This window comes from Micropterus dolomieu, linkage group LG16 (assembly GCF_021292245.1).
Source record: "Micropterus dolomieu isolate WLL.071019.BEF.003 ecotype Adirondacks linkage group LG16, ASM2129224v1, whole genome shotgun sequence".
In the NCBI taxonomy this organism is placed as follows: domain Eukaryota; kingdom Metazoa; phylum Chordata; class Actinopteri; order Centrarchiformes; family Centrarchidae; genus Micropterus; species Micropterus dolomieu.
The window spans coordinates 21,010,970-21,036,076 of record NC_060165.1 but is presented as its reverse complement, the minus strand read 5'-3'; the positions used below and the strand labels follow the sequence as shown (position 1 = coordinate 21,036,076).

The following is a 25,107-nucleotide window of genomic DNA, read 5'->3' as shown; positions in this document are numbered from 1 at the left end:
GGAGTGTAATGACTTCTAGTTAACCTGAGTTTGAATGTGATTGGTTAATTCTGAACACAGCCACATCCCCAGTTATAAGAGGTTGTGCACACTTATGCGACCAGGTTATTGTAAGGTTTTTATTTTCCATTTTTCCCCCTTGAAGATTTCACTTAGATTTTCAATTGAATTGTTCACAATATAGGTCACATTAAAGGTGGAAAAAGTTCTGACATGATTTATCTTTGTCATTATTTTACATCATAAGAACCTGCCATTTTAACAGGGGTGTGTAGACTTTTTCTATCCACTGTATATTCAGGTCCAGTAACCCATGAAACATGGGGAGAATGAGTGTTCATTACCACGCTTCAGTACAGGGTTTTGTATGAAAGCGGTATAGACTTATAGTCTCTGTGTCCTCCCTCTCTGTAGCCACCAGATGTCGGGTCTTGAAGCAGCTGCGAGTAGAAAGTGCCCCCATAGTCAATAGGTTTGATTATGCTCAGTGTAAGAAGCTGGACATGGAACAGGTCCTGGATCAGATACTGAAAATGCCCCCTGAGAGGAACCGCATCATCTACATGCGGCCTATGCACCAGGTTGGTAATCTGTGATGTTATCTCAGTTTCCTTAGTAACCGAATCCTAACCATGGATGTATTTAGAGAGCTGGATACCACGGTGCTGCCATTTTGTCTCAGTGGCCACGTGTGGTATTGAAATGAGAAACGCTCCAAAAGCATATTCCCCATAGACTACCATTACAAAAGAGATGACTGTAAAACTGTTGATAGGACCCCTCCAACTGCAAACAAGGTCAATTATTACTTTTTCTGTCATCCTTTTTTTAGAGCATGAAGGTTGTGTGCTACAATGCAGAAGTAAACTAGAATGAATTCAGTTTAAATTCAAACATGCTTTTATTTGCCTCGCAAAATTTATTTTCAGAATGTAGTTTGTTACAAATTACTACTGTCAGCATCTGTAGAACAGACATTAAAATGTATGAGTTGCTGTTACAGCGATCAGGAATGTTTTAGTTTAACTTTCTACACCACTGTCAAGAAAAAAAAAAGCATGTTTTATGTGTGGTTAAGATCGAACGTCACACAACACTTTGCTCGTAGAGATGGGTATGGTTTTAATGGTCTTCCAGTGAAGATCATTTGTTAAGACTTTTATTTAGAAGTCTGTGGAAGTCCTGAGTGACAGACACCAACAACCTAGCTTTCAACCAGTTAGACATTTAGAGCTGCTTTTAGTTGGTAAATCAGTTTTTTGCAGCAAAATAAGCAAACACCTCCTACATATGTAGTGAAGGTAGATAAGCATTTCCCATGCTTTCCATTATTTGTTCTCCCAATACCTGATTGTCTCTCTTCATCTCTCCGCCTCTCCCCTCGTTCTCTTTGCTCTCACCGGAACGCTCCGTCTCTCTACTTCTGTTAAATTCAATGAGACTTTTACTGGCACAGGAAACAGACTTCTCTCTCCTTTTCAGATTGACTCTGTAGCACTGGAGCGTCAGCTCTTCCAGGGGCCCTATCCCTATCATATCGCTATAGTACATGAGTTCAGCAACCCTCCAAACATACGCAACAAGGTTCGCATTCGCAGCTGGATGGACACCATAGCCAACATCAGCCAGTGAGTAGTATCTGTGATAACTGCAACAGAGCAGTCCACCATAATGAGGTTGTCCAAACAGTGGAATGATTTTCAAAGCTACAACTTCTGGGCTGCTTTTCTAGGAAACTGCTTTGAACAGAAATATTGATTGGTAATTTGTTTTTACTATGTTGACGGCAGCTGTCATGGTTACACAATTGCAAATTGGGTCACTCTTGTCAGTGTGTTCACACTTGCTGTGCAGATGCAAAGAGGCAGTCTCAGGATCCGGAATACTGAATTTACATCATGTTATCGTTATAGCGGTGCATGGTGTAGAAGTGAACCTCCCGGACATACAGGTGCATCTTGAAAAGAACTTTAGCTTTTTTTCATGAATTTATTTTGGATTTAAAACCCGATGGCAAAGTTTGATGGAAGTCAAAAATTACAGGTGCAGCTCAAAAAAGTTGAATGAATTTTGCATCTGTAGGTTTTTAATACATGCTTTGTCTTATTCAAGCTCATTAAAGTTCTGTGGTAGAGAATTGGGAACTTTTGTGTAAGTACACACAGTATCCACTTAATTAGGTACGCTTGTACAGTGTAATGCACGGACAAAAACATAGGAACACCTCAATATAAAGCAGTCCTGCTCCACAGCACCTTAACTATGACCTCAGAGTAATCATATGGTTTACACATGTACCTAATAAAGTGGCCACAGACTATATGTGCTTTTGTTACACAAGAAATCAAATGTGAAAGTGATTGGTTTACAGCTGGCACAATGGCTGGTTTTATTTGTAGATATAAATAAAAGTCTGAAGATTAATCACACTTTTTGTGTGCCTGTGAAAGAAATGCACAATAAATGTTGGCTGTAGCTCCAGAGAAAGACGAAGCCTGTGTGAGTAAACTGTGATCAGCTGATTAGTAATGACAGCGTTAACAGCATCCAAACCACAAAGTGACCACTCCAGTCTGATGAAATGCATAGCCTTTCACATTGTCAGTGAGCAAGTATGAGACCAGATCTTAGTTTGACCGTGACCTGTCACAAACTGATGCCTGCGTGTCTCCGTCTCTCACAGAGAGTTAATCAAGTATGAGTTCTTCCCGGAGGCCACCAGGACAGACGAGGATGTGAAGAAGTATCCCAAATACCCCTGGGGCAGGGACATCTATACACTGGAGGGTAACACAGTCACACCTACACTAACCCCCACAGATTTGTAGATTACCACTGAAGGTAGACCTGCACACCAGCCAAACCCTGGGCGTGCAATTGATATTGACTAGCAGCTATGTACAGCGTGCCAACCTTAACAAACCCGGCTGTATTCTAACATTGACATAGCTATCCTTACTAGCCAGGCTCCTTACATGCATACATCCTTATTTGAAGGTGGGTCTCCGACATTGACAGCGTTGTGTTAAGAAAAAAAGACTAACTTGAATGCTTTAGTTTTTCTTTATACAGACGGCTCCATTTCAATGTGTTTGAGAGCGAGAGGGGACGAACAAGCGGAGGTACTGAGTGAATATATGTGCAGCGCTCAGCACGCAATGAATTATGAATTTACTCACAGTAAATAGTATGTGGTGGTCAGCATTGATATTGTGGTGTGTCTTGTCGCCACAGATAAATCAATGAATGGGAAATACTGCAGTGTGGTGCAGATTCTTGAGACAGTTTTTATGTCATCTTAGTTCTGACAGTGACGTTAGTTAAAATCGCCTTAATATCGGCTCATGGGGGAGAAAAAAAAAAGCCTAGCGTTCACCCAATAGTCAAACACCTCTTACAGCTAAGAGTCAGCACTTTAACATCAGTCATTGTGTCATCATTTCAAACCAGTGTGCTAAAGAGACTGTACAGAACTGTCAATGTTCATTTTTACACCTTTAAAATGGAGTTAAAGTAGCATTTTCACTTGTGATAAAAATCAGTTATTTAACAAGTAAATTAGTTCAAAGAAATCCGCCGTTTCTCCATGCTACACCATAGCTGTAGTGATACCAAGCAGTGCACCTTGTGGAAGATGTATTCCATCATGCTACAAATCTTCTGGATGCATCACGTGGACGAAAGAGAGGATGAAGAAGTAGTTCTGGTTTTCAGCCCGAACAAAACGGGTTAACTAGGACGATTATACTTCAAACAAAGCAGGCAACCAGCTGGCAGACTGGAGACACGTGAGAAGTGAGGTTCCTTCTTTAAAGTTAACCGTCTTCTATGATGTTATTGTTCAGGAGTGGTGGATGGAGCTCCCTACAGCATGATAACAGACTTCCCCTGGCTGAGGACTCTGAGAGCAGCTGATCCCAACAGCTACGCCCGCTATGACTTTGAGGACGATGAAAGCAGTGAGTGCAGTCAATACATCCGTCTGTCTAATCCGCAGTCACTACATGTGGTTGTTCTCTAAATGTACACAATTCTTAGTTTTTACCTGTTATTACAGCCGTCCTTGTGACAGACCAGGACAGAGCCTGATCATATAAGCACTTGAAATGTTGTCCTCTCTGTTGTGTCACATCTTAGCCACCATCTACGCCCCGCGGCGGAAAGGCCAGCTGTCAGCTGACATCTGCATGGAGACCATCGGGGAAGAGATCTCAGAGCGCCGGCAGAGCAAAAGAGGAGTGTTTCAGAGAGTGGTGGTCCTCTTCCTCCATCACTGTGATACGCCAGGAGAGCCTGTGGACGATGACTACATCTAGACTCCACAAACCCCTCCTCTGTCATCACGTGCAGAGGGGTCCCAGCAGATGACAGGCTTGCTGCAGCACCGCCTGAGCTCCTGACTGTGGATACCCAGAGCGAGACATGTGTAATCTGCAGGTCAGAGCTGTGTTCTTGCACACTGACGTGCACATGATATCTCAGCTAGCTTCATGGAGAAGGAATAATTGCAGGTGAGGGCACCGGGAGGCGCTGCCAAAGATGAATGGGAGTGGCCAAAACCTTTAAGTTCCATGAGGGAAAATACATTTAGGATTTTGAAAACATTTGGAGAAGATTCATCACACATATGATTTTCTAATTATTTAGGCAAAATCCTAAGGCATGTAAAAGCAGGAGCGCCCTAGCATACTGTCAAATCCTCAAATAAAAGCAGAGTAAATGGACAAAAACATTGAGGTGGTGAAAATTACAGCTCAAATAGTAAATTCAGCAGAAAGTACATTTTCATTTAGTCTATGAAAACATTAGCTGCTTAGGAATAAAGGCCTGGCTCTTCATGCTGCTTTTCTTGTCTATCATGTTAGCCCTGAGAACACATGCAGAGAAGGACGGTGCTGCAGTGTCGGTCTGATCTTTCTTCTGTCCAGTCTGCCTACCTCTGTTCCACATGTGACCAATCAGACAGAAATGGCCTTAGACACAAATGTCAAAGAAAATATGCTTTTTCTTTCGGTTTTAAGTTTCCCTTTGGAGTACATTTGTTTCCGTGAACATGCAGAAGCGTTGATGGCTCTTGCTGGTGGACGGTATGTGTTGTGGTTTTGCATTTTACCTCAGCAAGCACTAAATGGAAAAGAGATGTTCAGACCATATGGAGAGGGAGAAATATGGAGCAGTTGTGGATTAACATCCCTGCAGCTGCTTTTCTTGAAGTGTCAGTCCTCCTCACATGTTAGGCCTATTGGATAAAGACTGCCAGGGAGCCAGACTTTATAAAGACTCAGATTAACTTAATTCTCACTCAACCAGCCTGACCTGCAAACAAATTACAACACTTCCATGCAAATGTAGCGTGCCATGATGAGATGCTGCAGTTACCACTCACTAAGCAGCATAAAGGGAACTTGGAGAGAAATATCCAGTTGTGAGTTGCTCATCACAAGCAGGTTAAATACACAGGGTGACTGCCCAGAGGACAGCTGAGGCGAGACGTCGGCAGTGTCCGCTCGCAATCATGATCACAGTGAAATTACACTATCTGTATGACACACATGACATCTTCCTGGGTGGCCGGCCATGCAGATGATGCAGCTTTGTTTTTTTGGCAAGTTTAAAAAAAGTGAGGACTAGTACCATGTGGGAAAATGTACGTGTGAAATTTGAGTAAGAGTTTGAATTCTGAGAATAAATGCAGAATTCTTAACTTGTTCTCCATTCATTCATTTTTCTATGTGGCTCTATTCTATTCCCATCTCAGTCATTGTTGTCATACATGAACTCATCAGCTGAGGATAATCTGACAAACACATGCCGAACGCTCAAGAGGCTCTTCTCTAATGACTGCACACGTCGTAATGTCGTAGGAAGCTGCTGACTGCTCAGCCTTCTCCTTCTCCAAGTCTGTGTGATGTCTGTCGTGGATTGAAATATTCTGACAGATGGTGATGGTCCTATCTAAAGTATCCTGGGCTCAGCCCTCAGCCTCTTTACTATAAGGAGGTGTAACATGAAGTGCACCTGTTAAAGCCTTGAGAAATGCCTTTTGCTCCAGCTTTTTGAAGGAGTCAGAACTGGTTTGCTTGGAAAGGATTTCATTGGTCATTTATTTGGCCAGCTCTGCCCTGTATGACTGCAGACTGACTGTTCTGGGGTCAGGATGTGGGTTCTCCTCAAATATGGCAAAGGGTTTGGGTTGAGAAAGGTGAACTCACAGTGAATGTTTAAAATTGAGTTTGCAGAGTCCAGCCTTCTGTTTGTGTATTGTGTACAGATGTCATGGATGACCACATGCTTCCATGGTGTTTATATGTTTATAAGGAAAGAACAAGACTATTTCACATACTGAAAAATAAAATAACATGGAAATAACTTCTGTTGTTACATGTCGTCCTTTCTGATTCTCTACCACTGTATTTTTAGATTCTAATATTAGGCTATCTGATGGGTCAAAAGTAAAATCTCTCTGCACTGTTATCAGATCATTAGACTGAGACTGTCATGATAAAGTTACGGAGCATAATGGAGCAGACAGAGAGCAGATCTACCTGGACACACTGTTCTAATTCTGGCTGCTCTAATCTCTGCTCTTCCTGCTTTGACAAGTTGGAGTACAGCAAGACAGAGTCGCACGTTACTCTGTGTAACACACACACACACACACACACACACACACACACACACACACACACACACACACACACACACACACACACACACACACACACACACACACACACACACACACACTTCTCGGCTGCCGTCAGTGAATGTAAACCTCCTGTCAGCCTGCACAGCCTCCTGCTGTTCCACTGGACTTTCTGTGACACTAACCAGCTTCTGTTAGTTCCTCTGTTTCTACACAGCAAGTGCTCTCCTCTGATCTTTAGTGCGTTTAGTCATAGGATCATCTCTAAAGAGTCCGTGTCATGGTTGGTTAACGTAAAGAAAAATCACAGCTCGAGGTCAGAGGAGGAAAGTGGGATGCTGACTGAACGTGCAGGCTTCACACAACACTATACAGTGGGTTGCACCTTAGCTTTGGGTTGATGCTCTCAGAGGACAAGTCACTGTAGACCACTACTGATGGAGCACACAGCTGTGTCCTTAATAATGCTCATCAGGTGCAAGGACAAATGTTTCAGTGTGTCTCTTCGGAGACCTCAGACACATCTTCCGTCTTGGAAAATACCTATTTTCTCTGCCTGTCATTACTTGAATGAGGTATACTGATGGCATGAGGAACCTTAGAGACCTTCTTTTTGTTCTTAAATTCATGTTCTGAACATCTTAAATGTGCAATCAATGATGCCATGTACACTCCCAGCTTTCTTCTTCTGTTATTTGAGAAGTTGTTAATCTGCTATTTACAGACTTCCTTATCAAAATGAGAGCAAGATAAAAACAACCCAGCTGACTTTAACTATACCATCAGAGCTGTTCTGATGTTCATTAGGGTTGAGACTTAGAGGCCTGTTTGACAAGCTGCTGTACTGTTATGCAAACCAAATTTAAATGGCGTACATGTATCAACATATATCAAAGATGAAGTGCAAAAAGTGACATAAGTAGAGCTACAACATCATACATTTAATGACACAAATGGCTGTCGCTGATTGTTGATGTGGATGTCTTAATATTTTCTTTTGCTGAAAGGACTGATTTAAGTCCCTTTCACACATACTCTGCAACCCTTAACTTATCTAGACATTACCCGGAGGGAGCTATATGTATGAATGCAAGTGTCCAAGTCAGGTGGACATCCTGCCAGTTCCCTAGTGCACAGGCTGATGCTGCGATCCACTGTACTCGGAACTCCTGAAAATTGACCTCTGAAAAGTGCAATGGAATGGTCATTGAAGTTAGAAACTCAGTTGAGATCTGCCACAGCAATATGGCGGTGCACACAGTAAACAGTAGAACAAGTTACAACTTTAGAGAAGGGTCGACCTGCAGTCTGCTTTCCTGAGGCCCGTACTTTATGCTACTGACTGTGGTTCACACTATTAAGCACGCTCTGCATTTGTTTACATAACTTTGAGCTGTTATGGTAACGTTATGTTCATGCAAGCAGGACAGTTGACTGACTCTATACTCCGTTTCTCTTCGCTAACGGTGCTGGGAGAATTTATATTGATCCTCAGTAACTATGACCATTTAAACATCATTTTGCTGCAGACATCCATGTGTTCCTGAGTAGATGCACCGGGACTCACGTAAATCAGAAGTCGGGAGTAGTCCTTCCAACTGGGAACATCGACTTTCAATGGATTGCACCATGTCCCATTGAGCCCCTCTGTGAAGAGAGCGTGAAATGTTGGCTGGAGAATTCACATCTAAACCATTTTATTACCAGTATTTCTAGGTGAGAACGCGTCTGACACGGACAATCTCCCGTTGTGTGCTGCATGTGTGAAAGGGCAACTCTGCTGGCGTTAGCTCAGTCCGTGGGGACTTGGCTTGGCAACTGGAGGGTCATCTTCAGGTTCGACGCCAGAACAGACCACTGGTGAAGGCCAGGCCCTAAACTCCTGACTGCTGCTCGGGCGCTGCACAGTGGCTGCCCACTGCTCCTAATGAGCACATGTTAAATGCAGAGAACAAATTTGTATGTGTGTTGTACTGTGGATAATTGTATGTGACAATAAAATTGATTCTTCTTCATATTTGAAAATGTCTTTAGAGGAGTGTGCAGCTTTGGTGGAGCTTTCTTGAGTGAGTTAGGGAAGAGCATTGTGCCCTGAATGTATCTTACCAAGTGTACTTGCATAAAACCAACTCTGGAATGTTTTTGTCCAGTCGAGACCAGGTTTTGTCCCATAATCTAAATTAACCTGCCTATAACCACAGAGCCAAGGAAGCTCTGCCTGGAAGGCTCAGTTCAGGGCCAAAAAGTCCTCCTCCTCAGTCTGTTTGTTTTTCTGAAAATAATACCTAGCTGTTTGCTTTCCCCATCCCTCACACATTTAAGAAGTTGTTCAAAAGTGGTAGTTTTTCACTTTGCATGGAGCAGATGAGTGGATGTTGACTTAGTTTACACAGTGTAGTGGGGAGGACTCCTCTCCATATGAGGGAAAAGACTGCAAACACACTCGGGGAGATTTATATAAGGTTCAGCCCTGATGTGGACTCATTGTACATTTAGTAAAGGGTAGCGTGTGTGTGTGTGTGTGTGTGTGTGTGTCCATGCTTGGTTGCCATCACTAATAGCCCAGTCTTGTCAGCTGCTGTAAACAGTGAACCATCTCCAAACATTACCTTATTAAGACACAAGAGACAGAACAGCCAGAGAGGAGTCTGAAGCTGGTTCCTACCTGCCCCCCTTCTCTCTCTTTCACATCTGCTTTAACAGGAGATACCATATTAATAAAGCAAACATTCAGAAATGTTGTTTGACTGCTGAGAACTACTCTAACGTGTTGGTCTTTAATATTGCTGCAGATTAATGTTAGTGCTAGATTTTAAACCCCTGTGACGTGACCCGTCCATAAAGTTTATTTAACCAGAAGAGAAAAAAAAAAAGGGTCCGGGGCAGACAGCAGAAGCACATAAAGTTTAAAAACATGTAGGATAGACTTAATATGAATTTGAGAAAATATGAAGATGATCATAAATGCTCACAAATAAGAATAAAATAAATATACCTGATTAAAAATCTTTAAAAACAAATAAAATATAAATGAGAGAGCACTGATGAGCGCAAGATATCTAACCAAATATTAAATATCCAAGTATTCCAACCAAATAAAATAGTTCTATCTTTAGTATGCGCCTCAGGAACAGAGAGGACACACACGCAGATGAGCTGTCATACAAGCTTCCTTTAGCAGAAGATCACTTGGTTTAGCTCAAAGACTTCATGCTTAATGAAGAGCCCGAATCTACCAAGTCAAACGGCTGAGACTGTAGTGTGTTTCTCAGCCAACATGAACCCTTTCAAACAATGTATTTCATTTCTCACTGACTTTGCCATAACACATATGCCACAAAACTAGATTTCTCCTTTGTCAGTAAGTAGCAAGAAAGAGAGAAACTGAATAAACTGAATCGTCATGAGTGCATTAATTCTAGCTATGTTATATTCAAATGGAAATTTTGTGATTTTGCTGCAAATGATTTTGGCAACAGTGTTTAACTTCAACATTCATGGCAATAAAGCTCATTGAACTGAACTGAACTGAGAGAGAGAGAGAGAGAGAGAGAAGCTTCGGCAATACGGTTCTATTAACTTAATTGAGAGAGAGGGGAAGAATTAAAAACAGAAAGAACGTTTTCCTGTTGATAATCTCTACTCTTCAGGTAATCCAGATACAAGATGGCAGAGCTGGTACAAACACGGTCAGGTACAGCCACAAAGCATCTGGTACCACTTCTAAATGAGCTGCATACCTGTTTTCAGCAAAACAACTTGGAGCTATATTAGAACAGACTCTCTGCTTCTGAAAGGCTTCTGCAGACATGCAAGTGAGACGGACATGGACCAACCAGGTGGTGTCTGTTCTGGCCAATATGGACGTCTGACAATTCAGAAACATTTTACCACATTGATTACAATTCTAACTCACGGCACCAAATCAGCCCTCATCATGTGATAATATGCATCTTTAAATATGCCTAGGGGGAGTGGTCTGGTCAGTATTCCACCTTTTGCTGCTGTCTGTGGTAGTCCTAGTTACAGTGTTAAAATAAAGATTATAGTTCAGACAGCTCATATTTGGGCTTGAATAGAAGCCAAGGATTCACCATTCAAACTGATAGCAAGCACATTACAATAACACAACAAAAGTGAGCTCCAATTTACTGTAGGTCAAAGGTCATGGCAGCACTGCATTTTCAGGAGAATTTGCAGTGAGCTACTCTTGACTCAGTGGGGCTCCTTGTGCTCCTTGTGTCCCACAGTACTTTTGAAATTGCCGGGGGCGGAGCTAGACGCAGTGGGGGTGGGACTTCATCACGGGGTCCACCTGCTACCAAGTAATTTATACCAAGTTTAAATGACCCCGGCCCAGGACTCACTCTGAAAGTCCCCTGAGTCCATCTGTGTTGTGGCTGCCGGAGCTAAACAGCCAATCAGGTCAATTTTTTAAATGTGCAGCTTCCCGATTGTATATCAACAATAAACACTGTTAAAACAGACAAAAAAGATTTAATTACGTAGCCTACTTAATCATTGTAGAAGCACGCTAATAAGTTTCTCATTTGTTTGAAATACAAAAATGTTACTTCATGATTTATATTTTTTTTAAACGTGTCTGCTTAGAACATAGTGTTTTTTTGTTGGTAATTATCATTCTTGTGGTGGTTTACCATTGAAACCAGGAGTGAAGGGACTGTTTCATTTGATAAGAACAGATTTTTTTTTAGTTTTGGAAGTGAAGTCCAGCCATGTCTACAAACACTTGACATAAGATTCACGGCTCACGTAGGGGGCCCTCCCACCCAGCTGGGGCCCAAGGTCAGCCGCCCCCATGCACCCACGCTACTTTTGCTTATGGGAAGGATAGACTTGGACTTGTTTTGGACATGTTTCAGAGTAAAATAATGATTGGCCCAGATCTTGACAATAGTTCCAGTGTAGCCTGTTTCATTTTCCCTCATTGGCACAGTTTCCAGGGACACTAGGGGCTTCTGTGGCTCAGGAGGTAGAGCGGGTTGCCCGTTAATCGGAAGGTCAGCTCCTCCAGGCTGCATGTCAAAGTGTCCTCGGGCAAAATACTGAACCCCGAATTGCCCCTGGCGGCTGTTCCACCTGTGTATAGCTGTGAGTGAATGGTGAATGCGATGTAGTGTAAAAGCGCTTTTAGTGGTTGCAAATCTTGAAAGGTGCTATACTAATACGGAGCATTTACATTTACATATCACTTTAGTGAACCAGTCTGCATTTGCCTTTAAATGAGTGAGTGATTCTACAGTATCTGCTTCATACTGTATGAACAGCTTCTACTTCAGTTCATGAAATCCCTGCAGTATCTGAAGGCAGCGGGACACATGTTGACAACTCTGCAACCTCTGATTGTAGAAGAGCCGTGCAGCGACAGTGCAGACACTGTCCACTGTGTTTACTGTGATCAGTCAGGCTGCTGCAGAACAGGCCAACACACCTCTACACGCATCAGACTGCTCCATTACAACTCTGTAGTGTGCCTGTTTATGCAGGATTACATCAGTGCTGCATCTTTACATTGCTGTGTCACATTTCAGTATATCATGCAATGTGAGATATGGCAGGATTAAAACTAAAATAGTGTCAGATTAATACGATCACCAAACACTATCTGCCTCTGGCTGCAGATTTGTGCTGCTCTGCATCATCCAGACAACAGCAGGACTTCCTGGAGACACAGTTTCTGAAAGCCTGCCGTCAGAGAGAGGGGCGACAAAAAAAGCACACTTTCAGTCTCTCAATCACTGTGGAAGAGGGTGGGATGTCGGTTTGAGAACATTTTAAATATTGTCAAACGTAGCTCTCCCAATTGGGATGTTGGAAAGGTGTCGGGGGAGGGGCTTTCAGGCGCTGCTCGGCGACCTGACAAGCACCTCAGATGAAGCAGACACCTTTAGCTTCGCACTTCATAAAGCTAGAGTACTGTAATGCAGGCTCAGTGTCATACATCCGTAATATTCATCCTGTAACCCTGATGATCTCATTATGACATCATCAGGGTTACTTCCTCAGATGTGACAGAGTTTCACCAGAGACAAAGAAAACACAGGCTGAGTGGGACGGTTCCCATTTAACTTCATGAGCGAGAGTTCCCACTCAACAAAAAACAACCACTGGCTGCAAACCGTACCCACGGTCCATGGGGAGGACGGGGCCGGGCTGTCACAAAGCTGTCCCCGCATGTTTCCTGTTTGCATATTCAACTACAGGGTGGTGATGGCGCATAGAGAAGATGCTTGTCTTTGGTGTGGGAGACCTGGGTTCGATTCCCCCTGTGAGACATCCAATGTGTCCCTGAGCAAGACACAGAGGTGTGTGACCTCTGACATGTATAGCAGTTGTAAGTTGTTTGGATAAAAGCATCAGCTAAATGAGTAAAGGCAAACATGCAGAAAACAGCATCTTCAGAAGATGTGAGAGAGGACAGACCTCCAAACAATGACCCAGGATGTCTGTCCATCTGTCTTCATCTCTCTGACTGTGATTTATTGGCATGAACAATATTGCCAAAGCTTCAACAATACACCCTCCCTCCTCTCTCTATCTGTCTTCCTCCTTTTCTCTTTCTCTCTTGCTCTCTCTGTTTGTCTCTCCCTCTCTCCTTCTCTCTCTCTCTCCCCCCTCCCTCCTTCTCTCTCTCTTTCTGTTTGTCTCCCCCCCTCCCATCTGCCTGTGTCTCAGCAGTGTAATGGGTTCCACATGGTATTTCAGCGTGCTGTTCAGTCCAGCTGCTCAATGCCGAAAAAGCCCAAATTTAGAAGAAATATGAACATTTTTTTCATTCACTGGTGAAAATGCCCCCTTCTCTCTTCATTCTTTCTTCCCTCCTCTCTTTCTCCGCACCCTCCCCTTCTCTCGTCACATCCCCTTTCTTTCTCAGCTTCTGTCTCCTTTTATTTCTCCTTCTCCACTCCTAACCCTCCCATTCCCTCCTCTTCTCTGTTTATCTTTCTGTCTCTCATGTCCCTCCATCATTCCCAGACAGACTCTTCAGGTCACTAGTTGAGGCTTCTTGGTTCCTCAGACATCAGCCAATCAGTCATGTTTAGAGGGGGCGTTCCCTAGTGTAAGGCCCACCCCCCAGTGACCATACAAGGTAACAGTGGAATGCATGGCTTGGCAGTCCATCTGCTTCATAAGAGACACACAGAGTGCAGAGGGTGTCCACACTGGTGAGCAGTCCTCTAGTCTGACTGTGAAAATACTTAAGCTTTGAAAGAATGCTTTAGAGAGCTTCAGGACCTGCTCCTCAGCTCAACACTACTGCAGAAGCAGCCTTGTAGCAGACAGACAGTTCATTTGACCCGGTAAAACCAGAGCCAGAGATGACAAGCAGCAGAGACCTCGTCAGTCCAGCAGTGAAACTGCAGATGACAGCTCCCAGCAGTGGACTCAGTCAGGTATGATCACAGAGATGCCTTTATTGGTGTTTTTGAATCCTTTACTGTGTCCTATAGGCTACATGAGATCAAAGCACACCGCGTTTTATTCCATTTTAAATGAGTTTTTCTATCGTCCAGGCTATCAACCCAGAAACTTGAAACTTGAGTGAGTCAGGTCATCCTTCACAATAAACATAATGCTCATCATGCTTACAGTAGATGTTGTCAAAGTATGGGTTTTGAAAATTTCATTAGAAACAGCATTACAACGCCAAGAAATCATGTATTGATGTCCATTGAAGGCTGTTCACTCTGTGTGATTCTGGCTGATCCTAGACGAATGTTAACAATTGTGAGCAAAACTGTGAAATCTGTTAGGCGCGTCCACTGATGGCTAAATTACAGATTTGAACAGTGTCAGAAAATTAGGACAAAGTGAGCCCAGTGACATGCAGTGGACCAGTAGGACTGCTGCTGGCACACAGTGTGTGGGGGGCTTGACATGGATGACCTTACCTAAGTTTTAAATCAGTGCAAATTTTTAGACTGTAGCAAACTAAATGCAAACCAAAAGACATGGAGGGTCAGAACAGTGTATTGAGAAGTCCAACATGGTATGCTTTGATAAATGCTCAGCGGACAGGGTAAAGTCAAGTAAGTCTGCTTCAGAAATGTTTAAGGCCCACTCACTGCTCTGTTCCTCCAGTCTGGCTGAAGGTGTGTCAGTGAGTGAAAGTCACTGCTGCAGTGTTTACTGAGAGTGTAACAGGACCGCCTTCTGGACCACATCATTTGTGCCTTTAGAACCAGTCTGGAGTTTTATTTCTTACATGGTAATGACATCAGTTTATTGTCTTCACTCATCCATTTACATGGCCACAAAGTCACTGTCACTCATAGTGAGTGCTTATTTAGAGCAGTAGCTCACACACTAACCTTTTAGGTTAGGACTCAACAAAAGCTTTGACAGATAAATCTACGGCTCTTGAGAAGATGGACAGGATGAGGACTTTGAAATGTGTTCTAAGCTTTGCATATTTGCTTGTGCATAATGTAAATGCCCTAAAACTGTTTAAAAACAGTTTGAGAAGGAAAAATGTTTCTTTCACTACACTACTACTATCACTAACATTAGACACATGCATCCTCTGACGAGGATTCGCGGTTGACACTACTTTGTTTTAAGGTGTCAGAGGTTGGCCACTGACCCACAGTTTCAGCCAGTTATGTAAAAAAAAATCAAATCTATGCTTGCAACGCGGGGCAGGGTGGGGTGCTGTCCTTAAATGGTAAAAACAGAGCAACAGTGTGCAGTATGGCTGACAGCAATCTCACACAGCGTCTCATCTCACACAGCAGGCTGGCAATGACTGACACCAGATCTGCACCAGCCACAGTGTGTACAGTAAGCAGTGGGAGTTCAACCAAGAGGAGAATCAGGAGGTGTGGAAGTCACAGACCAGGTAGGACAGCTACGCACACGCACACGCACACGCACACGCACACGCACAGGCACAGGCACAGGCACAGGCACAGGCACAGGCACAGGCACACGCACACGCACACGCACACGCACAGGCACACGCACACGCACACGCACACGCACACGCACACATCTGTCTTTCTATACTGATGTCCTCATCAATGCATTCCTGACCCCATAACCCTGGTCAATACCATCACAATGAGCTGCCTAAACCCAAACCTTACTGTAATGAATGTCTCCCACCACTAAAGACTAACCAGCATCCATCCATCCATCCATCCATCGTCAACCGCTTATCCTGCGTACAGGGTCGCGGGGGGGCTGGAGCCAATCCCAGCTGACTTTGGGCGCAAGGCGGGGCACACCCTGGACAGGTCGCCAGTCCATCGCAGGGACTAACCAGCATATTTTTTTAAAAAGCGACTTTGATTGTGATCATTAGTGAAGTGTTTGAATTCATTTCACCTGTGCCTGCACCTCATGCTACAACCTCGGGCTGTAGAGCGCATTGTTTTAAACCTAACCTCAACATAATTCTAACCTGAAGCTTGAAAGCAAAACATTATTATTAAATGTCCTCACTATGATGCTTTAAAATTTCAATTGGTACTAAAAAGACAGCAATGTAAGCCCACACATGTTTGTTTGAACAGGACTGGACAGCAGGGTTAATGCAACAGTGCATCTCTGACTTCTTGTGGAAACATTTGAGTGCTCTGTAAATGGTGGCTTTAAACCAGCAGAGACAAACCGCTGTTTGGGTAGGAGTGCTTGTTCTGTTAGTGGCTCATGGAACAGTGTGGCTGTCACTTGTTATGCTCTTGAATCCTCATTTCCTCTTATATTTCCTCTTAAGTACCGCTAAAGTTAGCTCTAGGCTGCTTATACTGACAGGCTGGCTGGTGAGTCTGACAGGGTTGAGGAGGTTAATGCTAACGAATGTAACAAAGCTTCATACTGAGGTCCCTGTTCCCAAAGTCCAGCTAATAAAATATGTACTGTAGTCGCCCAGCAGCAAGGAGCTGCTGAGGACTGAGACGGACATGAGAAAGTGTATGTAGGGAGGAGAGGAGGAAATGCTGTATTTATTTACTGAGCAGTCAAAAGTCTTAAGGGCACAAGGTTAGGAGGACTTTCACATAACCCCCTGCACACACACACTCACACCAGGCCCCCTCTGGGACCAAGAGACCACCATTCCCAGGCTCAATTTCACATGGGAGAAGGGAGGGTAGGGTGGGAAGAAAGGCCTATGGAAGGTAAGAGAAGTGGGAGGAAGAGATAGAGAGAAAGATGAACTCCTCTGACGGCCAGTCTGCACAGGTCCTCATTTTACCACGTGACTCTGTGTGACGTGTGTGTGACGTGTGTGTGACGTGTGTGTGACGCATTTCAGTGCAGCTGTTTTCAGCACTTATGTACAGAATGACACTCAACAGCCTACAGAGCTTACATTTTAAATGCTTTCAGCAAAAATGCTTTAACCCCTTGCTCCTCTCACTGCATAATATACTTCAGCTGACACCATTTTAGTGCTTCAGCTTAAAGTGCAACTCCCACACAATATTTCACATGTAGCATTTTAAGACATTTAAAGCTGTTCATATGGTGTATGGTGTTTGTCCCTGCAATGTTCATCTTAAATTCTCTTCATTGTAGTGTTTTCTAGTTACTTCTCTGAAAACAAGTGGAACCTCCATTCACTGTAGCAGTGTAACGGTCTGCTATAGAAACTTCCTGCTGTCAGTCACATAATGTGAAGGTAAACAACCTTTCTGACCTTTTTGATCTGTCAGCTAATGTAGGAGCTGCGGTATGCGCAGTATGTCCAGTCCTTCTTCCTGCTGACAATCCCTCCAACACTGATGAAAGGGCTTCCGTCCTTGACTTCCTCTGGACTGGATTTCTACACTCAAAGACAAAAGTGACTTGACGAGATGAGTGTCAAAGTGTCATTTTGGTTTAGCCAACCAAAAGTCATCTGCAGCAGCTGTTTTAATAAATGTATACAGTATATATTGTCTTGCACATTTTTTTTATTGTCATGTCTAAGACAAAGTCTTAGTGACACCCTGTAGGCCCCTGTCAGTCCCCTCAGCCCCTTATGGCTTGTGATCCCTTAAAATGAAGCCGTGTCTACTGGTGACCCTGCATTACAGGTCAGCGTAAACCAAAGAGTGTTTTTTTTCCTTTTCCTCCATAGTTTTTTCCTTCTCAGTAACAGAACATTTTATTTTCCTTCTTATTATCTTGATCATCTGGTGACTCCTCAGGTTCTTCTAACTGTAAGAGCCCTCCTGGGGCCCCAACCTCTATGTTGGGAACCACTTCCCTAGGTCGATTACAACTCTCCATCTGGGTCCGTTTTTCTCCCACGGGAAGCCTCCCCAAGTCCTTACAGCACTGAATTCTTTTCAGTACCCCCTACCACCCTCATAACAGCCTCATGTTCTTCCCACCATCGACACACTCCTGCTTTAACTGATCAGGCTCCAGTGTTCCTCTCAGTTCAGCATGACCATGTTTGGTTATTAATGTTAAGCGCCACTTTAACAGTGACTTTTACGTCCCTTTGTGTTTAGATCATGTTCTATTCTCTGACACCGTGTTCACATCTTCAGTCGCTGGACCAGTAAATCGGACTGTATTTAATTTGTTTGGTGACTCTGCATAAATGTAAGGTTATCCTCATTTTCACTTAAACTTTTCACATTACTGTGTGTGCGTGTGTGTGTGTGTGTGTGTGTGTGTGTGTGTATGTGTGTGTGACAGACAGACGGAGGAAAATGGAGAGAGGGCTTCCTGTGTGTGATTTACAGAGCCAAGGGGAAAGAGAAAGAAGACCATATTAGGCAATGTTTGGCTCAACAGGAGAGATGGCTCTGACTGTTATCACAGTCTGTCCAAACACACACACATGCATGCTCACACACACACACACACACACACACACACACACACAGGGCTGGCAGCCTGCAGTCAGACTATGTCACATCCTTCCATCACTGAGAGTTCATGCTCTGATTTAAATAGGTTTTCTGGCACAACATGAAATACAAAGTGCTGAAATGTTTGGCTTTTTACTTTATGGAATACATTTTTAAAAAGAGAATTGTAATAGCGACTGTGATGTGTGTAGATTTAGTCTGGATACAGGTTTGTTGTGAACTTGTCCTTTAATGCAAACTGAAGGCAGACTGAGGGTGAGCTGGAACTGGACCGAAGGAAAACTGTAGATTGCAGTTCACTGTTTAACAACAGAATTCAGTTCAGTATCCCAACTCACCTGACCCCCTGGGGTCTAAGTTTGATTGGTATAGAATCATGTACAATAGGGATGAATGAAGGGAATTTCATTTTTGGTTCATCCAAACCTTTTTGTCTATTTTGTCTCTGATATTTTGTCCAGTGGGGGGAACACCTTTCTGCAGCTGTACACTGTTGTGGATGCAGTGTCTTTTTTTGATGCTTCCACTAGGAGTTGCCAAAGTCAGTAACACATAGGAGCTTCAACATTTTGATACTTCTTTTTAATGTCAAAGTGGATCAAATACACAACCAACAGTCATCAGCTGCTTAGGAATGCTATCAGACTACAAAATATCACTATGACTACGACAGACAATGGGAAGCAACATCATGAAAAATCTATGACATCATTTTTAGCTTGAAGGAGTGTGTGTGTTTTGGGGTATGTGAGAGGTTTGCTGTGTCATAGTGATAGGTTGCCATGGCTTCCCCACGTTTGACTTCCCATCTGCACACTGTACCACACACAGTACAGATTCTGTATTGCTTTGGCAGATACAAAGAATATTATGTAGATTTATATGAGGGTGGAACATGAAAAATCAGTAAGCCTATAGCACAAAGGTCAGATGATTTCATATTACAGTTAATGTATGTTTAAATGTTCCTCATATTTGACTTTAATATCATTATTCTGCAGATTTTGGTAATGACATTCAAAAGACAATTAGTATTCAGTCATACCTTAGGATCATCCCATATTCTTTTTCCACATTACAAAATCCACTTAGTGTAAAATGAGTCATTTCTGGACATAAAATGAAATTGTATCAGGACCTGCTTCCAAAGAATGGGAATTTAACAATTCTGTTAAACCTAAGCTGACTTTATCTTCTGTGGTAGCACTGTACTTTTTCATTATCCCCACTGCAGAAAGGAAAGCTGCATTTCCCCAGCAGCTGCTAGATATTTCAGGCCCCTCACAGCAGCTCAGCAGCTGCTCTGACATGATAAACCTGGTTTGTTCAAGGGCCAGCTCTGGAGACCCTGAGTGAATGCGGGCTTTGGTCTCTGGTTACTAGCAGAAAGGGGTTTAATGTGAAAGTTTCCCCCTATGAGAAATCTGGAAATCTGAACTGATTTACAAATGACAAATTGTTCTATGGCAAAAGAACTAATAACAGAGCTCCTTCTTAAATAATGATTTAAAGAAATAGGTCAACATTTTGGCAGATGTGCTTTTTTGCTTTCTTTCTGAGAGAGAGATGAGAGAGAGCCGGAGACGCAATTCAGAAGTGCTGGATAAACATTTCATCAGTAGTTCCAGAACCTAACTCGCGTTAGTAAGTGGGCTTTGTGGTGTTATAGATGTCTGTTTGAATCCCAATCATTTCTGCTCCTCACATTTCTCTTTCCACAATGAAAGAATGAGCAGATTTCCAAAATGTTGAACTACATAGAATATAGACCAGCTGCTGGTTAAATCTTCATCCTGCTTGGTCTTGGAGGTGTCTTCGTGGATGAAGACGCTTTGAGTTTAATCTGATGCAGCTGGCCAGAATACATATTAACAAGTCACACACAACCAAGTGCATTTGAATCAAGGGTGGTGATGGTGATGCCTGTGGTGTGAAACTCGGGGAACAGGATGCAGGCTTGAAGCTTGATGTCATGTACCACACACACACACACACACACACACACACACACACACACACACACACGCAGGCGCGCACAGTCAGGCTGGGAGAGGGCAGGTTTGTTTGTTGGTTTAGTTTAGTGAGGGCAACACTTCCTGACAGACAGACCTCGAGACATGAACCTAGTGTGGGACTTTCTCTGAGTGTGCGTGTGCGTGAGAAAGAGAGAGAGAGCAAGTCTTCCTTCTTAATATGGACTTGTTGAGCCCAGAGCAGAGGGAGAAGGCCGGAGTGAGATAAAGGCCTCCTCTCCCTCTGCTGCCTTTTAAGTGAGTCTCTCCCCACTGTGACTAGAAAAGGGAATGTATGTAGGCAGGAGGGGGGAAGGGAGGGGGGAGGGGGTGACAGACTATCAGTGGGAGCGATCGCAGACTGGAAGAGGGAATGTTTATCCAAAGCAGCAATCCCATTTTCCATGATCCCCAAAGTAAAAGGCTGGCTCGGGCCTTATATGGGCAGACTGGAAGTTTCCAGCCCAGCAGAGTCAGAGCATTCCTGGAAAACACCCGGCTTCTTTCTTTCCCTCTGTCTTTATATGTCGCTCTCTCTGTCTCCTCTCTCTCTGATAAATCAGGAACTCTGTTTGAGTGTCAGGGCTGCTGCTCAGGGGACATTGAAAGCCCATGAGAAGAGTGTAATCAGACAGTAAAGTAAGCTTTGTTCCCTGTGCTCTTTCATCAGGTGTTGCTGTTGAGATAATGGAGATCACAGCTGGAGATCCAGCAGTCTGCACAAGCGGTAAGAGAGAACAACTTCAAGACTCTACAGAGCGGTTGGCACTTTAACAACAATATCTGTACATTATAAACATATCCAGAAACACTCCCATAGAAGCTTTTTATCTTCTCATCTATTCAGGTCACAGTCAGGAAGCCATATCCACCACGGCCTCTGCTCAGGGTTTGAGTTCAGAGCTTTAGCTGTAATATTACAGTAACTCTGGGCGATATTGTCCCACATTAACAACAGAAAAATACAGGAGCTGTACCAACATCAGATGTGTTAGGAAGGTGTTGTTCCACCACCAGCTTGCAGAACAGCTCCAGTGCTCGTGACTTGCCGAGTCTCTGGAGGTGTTTGGATGGTGGTGGAGAGCGCTGTTTAACATATTACTTCCATACTTATCAAACCATTCAGTGAGCTCTTGTGAAACTGCACAGAAGCGCCAGATTCTGATCTGCATGATACAAATCCATCTGTAGTTGAGATTTGAGTTTGCATGAAGGCCCTGGTAAGTCAGGCTCAACTCACATTCTCAAGTCTTCAGATTGTGACACGAAGGTGTTCACAGCTCTGTCCCTGTGCGTTCTCTCATCTGAATCTTCAGATGGATTAGAACCTGAATTTGTTCTGTGCTCAGTCAGTGTCTGAGTTGTAGTTTGTTGTCTTCTTTTTGAAATTCTGTCATGAAGCTGGAACTTTGACATTCTGGAGATCTATGCTTTATACCAAACATCTGCCACTAACATTTCTGCCTCCATTACATAACATTATAATAACATTTTTACAGATGATGTAATACCATTCAGGTGGGTCATTTCATTTGAAAGTAGAAACTTTTTTGCTTTTCACAATTGCGCCCCCACAGATTATGATGGGGGGATTTTCTTATTATTACAATATAGGACATTTTATTACATTATTGGGTGCTACATCTGCATCTCCTAACATAAAAACAGCCAGGTAAAGCAGCAGAGACTGTACTTAGTATTTGAGTAAATGCTCCTGGGTGAAAGGAAGCAGTAGAGAGCCAGTGGTTATGAAGGGCATGCGTGATCTGTTCCTCAGCATGTGTGTGTCTGCAGTGTCTCTTAAAGTATGTGTGTTGTGTTTCAGATGTCAGAGAGCAGCATGTAGTAGAGGGGTGAGTATCACGCACGCATGCAGAGTCATTTAATTTGTGAGTGCGTGTGGAAAGGCAGAGGGAGCAGCAGCAGGACAGGAAGTTGGCATTATGTAGGTCTACTGGGCTTTAAAGTCATTTCCTGTTTACCCCTCCCCAACAAGAATGCTTGTGCTGTACCCTCTATCTCTCTGTCTCACACACAACACACACACCTTTTCATGTCCTTGTTCATCTCCCGCTTTGACTGATATTTCCAATGTGTTAGAAAGACTGTAGAGGCAGAGTCTGTATTTCCAGCACAACGTCCCGTCCCTGCAAGGTGCATGGAGAAGGGAAAAGTCTGAAGAGGCCTAAGCTTGTAGTATTCAGAACAGCTTGATTGTGAGATTAACACGTCTCAGCTGGTGGCCATGGGTGACCCTGATGAACACATTGGTCTGACAGTAAAGCTGTTCTGAATGCTACAAGTGTTTCTGGAGTGTTAGAAAGATCCAGAAATGTAGCTCAACTGTGTCTTAGGTGTAAATGAAGACGTTCCCATCATGTGAGGCTGATCTGATTGGTCAGATTAGTCTGATGTTTCCTCTGTCTTTAGAATAACCTGTCCTTCATGATGCTTAGAGAGATGTGTTTATTCTGTGTTCACATCATGTCACTTGTATCGCTCTGACGTTAGCTTTAGCTTCACCTGTGAGTTCACTTCGTTATGAGTCACGTCAGCTGATTGACTCACCTGAGTTCACGAGCTAAAATCAATAACTTTGGTGTGATGGTTTTTTGTCAACTGCAAAGACGTTTGTGTGCACCTTGCAGTTTGTGTGGTGCTCATGTTGTTGAGTCAGAAAGAAAATGTGTGCAGCCGATGTAACGAACATAGTTTCTAAACTGTCCCTGTGTTTTTCTCCAGTTGACTTCCTGGACCATCCCTGCGGCCCACGGTGCAGTGCTGCATCTCTGGTCATTTGGTAGTCTGAGATGAAGCACTGTAGCTCGGGACGGAGGACAGAAATTCGAGTCTGAGCATATCCAGAGCCAGGTAACAGCATCCCCAATCTGCAGCAGGTCTCCAAGGCTCAGGTTAGGGCCACAGGACACCTTGTGGATCACAATCAGTTTATCCATTCATAGGAAAGCTGTTTCTGTTACCTTTATGTATTTAGAAGACACAAAAATTGAAGTTGTAGAATTTATCACAAAATGTGGATTAGGGCACATTTAAAATTATTCCTATGATGTTCAACATTACAAATTTCAGATAAATGAAATCAGTAATATGACCCCCGTCTGCCAAAGTCTGTGACAGGGTTTTAGACATGGCACCATCAGAAGGAAAGCAAAATAAAGATGTGACCGTTTCAAAGCTTCTAATGTGCAATCTGTAAATGGGAAGTGTGCAAACCACAGCTGGTTGTGTGAGGAGTGGGACCCAGCGGTGTTGATGTGATGACGGTTGATGATGATGATGGTGGTGGGTGGATCCCATCAGAAGAGGAAGTGCTCAATGACCTCTTGGTTTTCTTCTCCTCTCTCCTGGGGTCCAGTTTTCCCAGGAATCCCTTGACCTATCAGAAAGGGGGATTCCTGGAAATACTGTTCTTGGGGGCGGGGCTTATCAACAATTCCATGTAAAGTCTTGAGGATTATGTGTGATGTGTGTGAAAACATGTATTGTGTAGGAACACGAGAAAAACGAGGCCTTATTGTTTCTGTCATGCCCCCCCCTCCCCCCCCATCCTCAGCGCTGAGGGGTTCCAATGTGAAACGTCTGTGTTATTGCTCATTGTTGAATAAACATTCAAAACAAAGAAATATTGCCATACATTGTCATTTACTGTATATGGACACTGCAGTCTGGGGTTAGAGCAGGGTGTAAAAAATGTAAGTAAAAGTAAGAAACCACAATGTAAAATATTCCACTACAATAAAAGTCAAGCATTTAAAATCCTACTGAAGTACAAGGACAGAAGTATTTTCAGGATCATGTAGTACAAGTACTGGTTGTGCAGTAAAATATCTCCTGTGACTGATATCTGATTCTTTCTGACAGTAACAGTACAGGCCTTTATTAGTAGTTATGAGTGATGTGGAAAATAAAACAGAATAAATAAATAGAATCATAAATACAGCATCTGAGTAAGATGCACACTTGGATAAATACTGCATTTATCATCAGAGCCTGTTCAACTGTATTTCTGTAATGGCTCTCATCATTTTGAGTAAGAGAGTTGAGAAGGCTAATGGAAAATACTGTATTATAGTAAATACATACTGTTCATGGTAAATGCTCTGTACTTGTATAGCGCCTTTCTAGTGTTCCAACCACTCAGAGCTCTTTTACATTATGTCACATTCACCCATTCACACACTGAGCCTCAGTGCTCTGAACAGAAACTAGCATTCACACACACTCATACATGGTACAGCCATCGGGGGAAATTTGGGGTTCAGTATCTTGCAAAAGGACACTTCAACATGAGAGCAACATAAGAATAACCAAAGTGGCAGGAATTAAAGTCAGAAATGAATGATAATAAAGGTAAAATAAAAATCAACAGCATCCACATATCGACTACTGGGTTGGTTGAAAAGATCTGATGTAAAAATCTGAAAATGAATTTCTCTGACACTAAAAACAGCAGACCACTCCTCCAGCTGATGAGCTGCACATATGATCAATAGTCAGATTCACACAGACAAGCCTTCAGCTTCTGCTTTTAGGAATTTGATGCTTGCATGCTCATATCACATACCATGTACACCAGCTCCACTAAAACATGTGTGAC

General features: G+C 43.2%; 1 protein-coding gene and 1 long non-coding RNA gene across 2 annotated transcripts; both read left to right on the top strand.

The window, feature by feature from the left end:
* Positions 1–400: 400 nt before the first annotated feature.
* Positions 401–6,369, top strand: LOC123984607 (F-box only protein 38-like). The gene is made up of 5 exons (XM_046071572.1): positions 401–581; positions 1,483–1,628; positions 2,684–2,787; positions 3,846–3,959; positions 4,138–6,369. Exons 1-5 carry the CDS (start codon positions 504–506, stop codon positions 4,314–4,316), a joined length of 621 nt encoding a protein of 206 aa, XP_045927528.1. The 5' UTR covers positions 401–503; the 3' UTR covers positions 4,317–6,369.
* A 7,471-nt stretch (positions 6,370–13,840) lies between these two features.
* On the top strand, positions 13,841–24,133 carry LOC123984608. The gene is made up of 3 exons (XR_006828463.1): positions 13,841–14,061; positions 15,403–15,506; positions 21,160–24,133. It is a non-coding gene; the product is annotated as an uncharacterized LOC123984608 (long non-coding RNA).
* The last annotated feature ends 974 nt before the right edge of the window (positions 24,134–25,107 follow it).